Source organism: Nematolebias whitei, chromosome 16 (assembly GCF_014905685.2).
Source record: "Nematolebias whitei isolate Nwh7 chromosome 16, NemWhi1, whole genome shotgun sequence".
NCBI lineage: Eukaryota > Metazoa > Chordata > Actinopteri > Cyprinodontiformes > Rivulidae > Nematolebias > Nematolebias whitei.
In genome coordinates this window covers 15,175,997-15,182,918 of record NC_056513.1, presented here as the reverse complement: position 1 = coordinate 15,182,918, position 6,922 = coordinate 15,175,997, and the positions used below count along the sequence as shown (strand labels likewise).

Here is a 6,922-nt window from a genome sequence, read left to right as displayed (position 1 = left end):
AAAATCTTAAATGGGACAAAAAAAAATCTTACCTGGGACAAAAAATCGTACCTGGGACAAAATATCTTACCTAGGACAAAATATCTTACCTGGGACAAAAAAATCTTACCTGGGACAAAATATCTTACCTGGGACATCCCACATAAAAGTTGATCATTAAAAGACAGAGTGTTGTTTGGGAAGCTATTAAATCTAAAAAAGTTAAGTCTGGTCCTCTGGACATTCAAAAAACAAAACAAAACAAAATGTAGAAACGTTTCGTCTTTCATCCGAAAGACTTCCTCAGTCTGAGGCCCTGTATTCAGCTCAGTCTTATAAATAGCACCTTCTCATAGTGGATCAACCAGTTTGCTGCTGACAACCAAAACCAGCTGCTCATATGATCAACTGTCAACTGTCCCCCTCTTACAATGCTGTGATTGCTAGTATCACTCAGCCCCCTGTGAATAGTAAACAGCCATCAGTGTGCTAATGATCCATCATTAGGCTGATGGTCCTTCTTGACCCAGGGCTCTGAGTTAAACAAGACAACTAGAAGTTGTATCTATGACATCATGGAGGAGCAAAGATGGCAACAGCTCACAGCCGACAAAGCAACTATTTGATTAACATCAAACCCAACTGGATCTGTGTCATAAATCATTTATCTTTTAACAATCAATTAATTGAAAATTGATGTTAATTTCATTCAACAATCATGTAAAAATATCTGGATGATATAATTTAGAAGTAATGATCTAAACTAGATTCAAAGTCATTCAGCTTGGACTTTTTAGCTAACTGAAAAATTATGACCTCAAGTATTTGATGAATTTGCAGTTAACATTTTAAACATAAAAATTGCATAAATGTCTCTGCTAGTTGCAGCTAATTACATTGATCATTGTCTATTGTATAAGTATGAAAAGCACTTTTCCAGAATTATATATGGAATAATAGCAACACCGTCATTTCTGTGGAGTATTTTAAAAATGGACAATAGAAAAACTGCCAGAACACAACTCAGAAATTATATAAAAAGGGTATTGCATAACATTATTATGATTATTTATCTGTTATGTAGTTGGCACTTAGAAAATATTCACTGCATACCAGGTGATACTCTGAAGGATGAAACGTCTCTACCGATATTAACTAACCATCTTCTGGGTCAGGTTTGTTTAATGGAAACATAAAAAAACAGTCAAGTATATTAAATTATTTTACACTGTGTAAACATTACACAAATCAGAGGTAATACCAGATTGTACTATTTAATAATTTGTGCTCAATTGTAGCGTGGCTACTCTCTGTAGAACCACAGAAGCTGATATCTACCGGTCTATTCAGCAATTAACAGCAATGACAAGGTTTGTTAGGTTAATTTTAATTTTAAATTGTTACATTATAGCTTCAGTTATGGTCAGATCACATTCACCATGAATTAAATAAGATCAAATCTGCTCATTGTGAAATGAGATGATTTCCATTTCCCCCTTGAGTTGGTACAAACACAGCTTTGTGGCATTTCCCCATCATTATATAGCCTACTTTGGATAACTTATATATGCTCTAATATTATATTAATAACATTTTCATTTATCTTATCATAAATATATTTTACGGTTTTGACATAATCATCACTTACTGTTGGCTATTTTGCCAGTATAAACAATGCTAAGTCCAGAGCTTGCCCTTTTTGGTTATGGCCGCTGTTGCTATGAATCCAAACATCACGTGACCAATGCTCTAGTCGTCTAGAATGACTCCAGAGGTGTTATTGACTTTTGCCACGTGGCAACCATTTAGTCAGATAATTAGTAAATGTATATTATTGGTCTTTTTGTGGACAAGTTGTTGGACAGCTCCTCCAACAATGATCAAGTGTGCCGACTCATGACTTTTCCTTCCAGATATTACAAGTTGAACGATAATTGTCAACCCAAGCAGCTGATCTTCATGGCAGTTTGGAGCAGATAGTCTTATTTTGAAGGTAGAGCGCCTCGCCTGGCTCTGACTGGCTTGACGCAGCTCTCCTCCCCGGTGTGCCCAAACTCCAGCACCTGACACCGCGCAGCGCGTCCAGCCGCCGAGGGGGCGCAGACGCACAAGAAAGGAGCCGCTCGGTCCCGTTTAACTTCACTTTTACCTTTTCTATCGAAACTTGTGCGTCGCGTCACTAAGTTTTTTACCCGTCTGCACGATTCTCCCGGCTGACGGAGTGAGTTTGGATATCCAGGAGGGGGGGGGGAGGAGGCAGAGGAGCAGCGAGCGGCTCTCTGATGGAGCACCCGGGCTCGGAGAGCTCAGGGCGCACGGCGGACCGGGAGTAAGAGATCCACGCTGGTGGATGGACGCTGCTCCCCGGTAAGAACACCGGGCAAAGTTGTTTCTTTTTTTAAATTTCTTTGGTGCTGTTCTGTACTTTTATTGCCGTGCTGTCCCGTCCACTGCTCTGAAAAAGGGCCATGATGTCGCTCACTGTCGTTAACGTTCACCAAGAAAGGGAAAGATGGGCTAAAATAATCACACGCAGTTGTGAAGTCTTTCACAGAATGAGCTATTGTGCAGATCAGGCCTCATAATAAATTCCATGATCACTCAAACTTATCACGAGAGATTAGATTTTATTGGATTAAACAGCTTTTTTGCAGGATTTCTCTGACTTTTTTATATTATAGTGCTTGGAAACCTCGTCATACAATTTATTGGCCTTCAAGGTTATGGGTAAAATAAGTAGAGTTGCAGTTTATGTTGGCTTTACTGAGCACGAGGCAGCTTGCATTTGTGTTATAATAATATAAAGCAGGTTTTAATGTTTGCTCAACATGTGTACAAACCTTTCTATAGAGCAGCAGAGGTCTTGGTGTACAGTCTGGGAAGCACAAGGAGGATTTGGATCCATCATGGCAGACTGTTAGAGGGTTGTGTAATCAGGTTGTTTTTTTTTTTTTTTTGAATGTTGAAAAGAATCATCAGCAGGTTTTTAGTTGTGTAAGAAATGGCCCTTTTTGTGACTAATTGGTGTATTCTCTGTGTTGAATCACAGTAAAAACCCCTCAGCTGTGCAGAACTCATTTAATGGTCCAAGCTAAGTTTCCATAATGAATAGAAAGATATGTTCTTCTTTAAGCAGTGAACTGAGTTTCCCTATTGTATTTTGACTCCTAGTTTGCCTGCAAAAACCTCAGTTGTCCAGATAACTTCACAAGAATTTTTTAGCTTTAGAGTAAATTTAACCAGAATCTCTGGGGGATCCTTGGAAGGAGCACAGAGGGAGAACCAATGTGTGTGTGTGAGGTGTGACAATGTGTGCGTGAATCTTTTCCTGCCAAGCTTCGCTTTACACTGCCTAATAAAGCAGGAAAGTTGATGTGACTCCAAAAAAAAAAAAAAAGTGAATTTGCTCCTGTGAGTTCATGTTAAAATTTAAACAGACGTTTCCCGGATGATATTTTAGTCCTGCAAGAAATCTCCATCAGTGCTTTGGAAAATTTAACTCCAGTCTGCTTTAGCTCGTCAATGTCACTGCGGTTTGTATTTTTAATTAGCAGTCAAATGAAAAATGTCAATGCTGGAGTTTGCTAAACGGCGTTAATGTATGGTAAAACGGTTGTAAATAAAATTAAATCAGTGCCCGACAATGTTACTCCCCATACCAGTTAATTCTCTTCATGACAGAACTGTCGGAGACACTTTATCTCTGTGTGTCCAGATTGTTTAAAGCTAGTCTGGATTAAAAGCATCAGCAGTAATGGCCTGTTGTCATGGCAGAATCATACAGCTGTGGGATTATTATGAGGTCTAAGTGCTTCCTGTTGTCAGCTTTGACCCTGTTTGCACCTCAGTTCATACCTATTAGTTCTCCCTGTTTACATTTGTGTAGATTCACGCACAGAGCTGCTTTATATGTGGAAATAAAAATAAAAGAGAAAGGTTTGTTTCTGTGCCACTTGACAATCAGCACGATTCCAGTATTATTATTATTTTTTTAGATCAATGCTCTTAGGCTTCTTCTTTTAGGTCCGGGCTGTTCCCAGCACGGCCATGACGGGCATCCAGGAGCTGGACCTTTGTGAGCAGCACCACGGCCCAACACAAGAGGCTGAGGATGAGGAGGAGGAGGGGGAGGCTGTACATGTGTCCGTTGAGGGAGAGGAGTTGGAGCACAAAGGGGAAGAAGAAGAGGAGGGAGGGGAGGAGGAGAAGGAAAAGGAAGAGCTGCCGTACCCCTCCCTTGCGCCGGTGGTTCTTTTGGCTCTGACCCAAACCAGTCCACCTCGCTCCTGGTGCCTTAGAGTCGTCTGCCACCCATATCCTTTACCACAGTGCACCTGACGCAGAGCGAAAGTTCCTCTTTGTTTATTGTGCGAGAGGCGCATAGTCTGGACTTTATCAAAGCTTTTGTATATAGAAGGCAAGAAGCGCCTGGATGTTTATTTTACCCTCAAACACAAGAAAGGTGGGGAGAAGGTCAACATTCTGCACATCCACGTGTGTGTGTGTGTGTGTTTGCCTCTAAATGTGGATTTGGAAGAGCTCAGGTATTTCCTTACATCCGTTGTAGAAAAACAAGGTTTGCATTTCTTCCTGATTGCAGGTTTCCATAGTGACGAGCCCTAATGAATCTCCAGGGTTACATCTGCCTGTCAGTCGCATTGTTACCGGCCGCTATTTATATGACACGAGTTACAAACGGTGAAGACTGGCGTCACCTCCCAAACCTGACTCCGTCTTCGCTTTCTTATCTCCCGTTCTCCTCTCTGTCTGAGCCTCCATCCAATTCTGCTGGAAACGCAAAGATGTGTGTGTGTGTGTGTGTGTTTGCAGATATCAGTGTGTGAGGTGCAATGAATACTCTGAAGCATGCATAAACGTCAGCAGCACCTCAGGGATTTGTCGAGGCTCTCCAAATTGAATATTTTCCACAGCTTATGACAGTGTGTGTGTGTGTGTGTGTTCCTCTGCTTGTCATTGCAAGTTTGCAGGTAATTACCACTGTCAGCACTCTGTGTACTCCATAAAATATAAATACGTAATTGCTGAATAAATAAAATGTACAACAACTGGAAAATAGTTGCCGTGAACTCCTCAGTAGCCTGCTGTGTTGTTACCATGGCTGCATCCCAGATCGCTGTATGCTCACTGTGTCAGTACTAACTTACACACAGTCACAATCTCACACATGCACGCACACACACACACACACATGCACGCCTGCGTGCAGACTCGCAGGCAAGTAAATGCCCTTACTTAAACAAGGGAATCTCCCCAGGAGAGGATTTTTCAGAGGAATCACCTGGTTGCTTGGCAACAGCATCGCTCTGCCCCGACAACCCGGTTACTTCCGCTTGTGGTTGTTTTCACGAGACTCCGAGCATCTCTCTTTGGGTCTGTTTGCACGTTGGTGCAGCTCAGTGGCTGGCAGGTGTCCTGTTTTATGTTGATGTGTTCTGAGCGCAGTTTGCTCCTCCACACGTCGTGTCTGAGTGCACTTTTCATGTTGAGCTTGTGTTGCTGTGAGTAATCTGAAGGGGAAGTAATGTGGCTGGATTTTGTTCAACAGAGATGATGATAGGAACGTGGCAGGGTTGCAGTGGGCGGGTAGTCCCATTTTTCCTGAGGTAACCCCTCCTGTTCTGTTTTTTTTTTTGTTACACATTACAAATTAATTACCTGCCTCCTCGCTTCATTTTTCTCCCTCGATAAGAGCAGTGATGCTCCTTTGCACCTTGTTTACAACATGTTGTGGTTTTTCTCACTCCGTATCTAACTACATAATGAGACAGGTCTGACTTTTGCTCTTACACAACATTTTATTGTGTTTCTTCCCAGCTACACTTTTTATCATATATATATATTTTTCTTTTTGGGGAGACAGTGGCGTCCTTGAGTGTGGAGAATGTTTCTGTAAATGGAACAGATGACATAAACACAAAGTATGGCAGGTCATTGTAACATACAATCAATCCACTCTTCTATCACTTCTTTTCTAGATATCAATATCAGCATTACAAACCAAAATAATATTCTTATTAGTCAGAATTTAAGTAAAAAAAATTCTAAACTAGCATTCCGTTTTGTACCAATTGTCTCAAGATCTCTAGTACTAACATTTTAGAAAAAGTCATCTACTAATTTTACAGCTATTGCCAATATAACGAAGAACGTTCGTCTGTCTGTTCATCCATTCATCCGTCCAGAAACCCTTACATCCCTTTCCCCAGCAACGCTCTCCATCTCCTCCTTGGATGTAGGATGTAGGGGCTGAGATGGGGTAAAGGTAGGTCAGTCAACCTGGGACCCAAAAGTCCCAAGCTCAATCCCCAGCCATTCCCACATGTCATGGTGTCTCTGAGCAAGACACCCAATTCCTAATTGCTCCCCGGGCACTTGCATAGCTGCCCACTGCTCCACCTGGGTGTGATGGGTTAAATGCAGAGAACTAATTTTGTCATTGTATGGGAACATACAATGTACAACGAACATATAACTTATACTTATGTCCCAAGGTGTTTCCAGGCCAGAGATCATGAGCTCTAGGCCTGTCCTGGGGTCTCCTCCCATTAGAACATCTTCCAGTTGGAGGCATCTTAATCAGACGCCTTCCTTGTGACCTTCTGATGAGGAGGAGCAGAGACTCAACTTTGAGCTCTTCCCAGGGAACAAGCTGTTTACCGTATGACTGAGTTGGGCCGTCCTACGAAGGAAGCCCATTTCAGCCCTTTGATTCTTCAATCTTGTTCTTTATTTTAAATCATGATCTTAGGTGAAGATTGAAACATAGAGCGACCAGTATATTGAGAGCTTTGCTTTTCAGCTCCGCTTCTTTTTCACCACAACAGACCAGAGGAGGCCCCAATATGTTGATTCATCTCCTGTTCAATTCTGCCATCGCTCGTTAATGAGAAGATATCTAAAGGTTACAAATATCTATCTATAT

The 6,922-nt window shown here is 41.6% G+C and overlaps 1 protein-coding gene across 1 annotated transcript in view; it reads left to right on the top strand.

The window, feature by feature from the left end:
- Positions 1-2,289: 2,289 nt before the first annotated feature.
- The window catches only part of LOC119422360 (voltage-dependent T-type calcium channel subunit alpha-1H), a 98,703-nt gene continuing 94,070 nt past the window's right edge, over positions 2,290-6,922 (top strand). The window contains exons 1-2 of the mRNA XM_037689716.1: positions 2,290-2,346; positions 4,003-4,292. Coding sequence (XP_037545644.1) covers positions 4,027-4,292 — 266 coding nt within the window. The 5' untranslated portion in view covers positions 2,290-2,346; positions 4,003-4,026. The remainder of the gene's footprint in view (positions 2,347-4,002; positions 4,293-6,922) is intronic.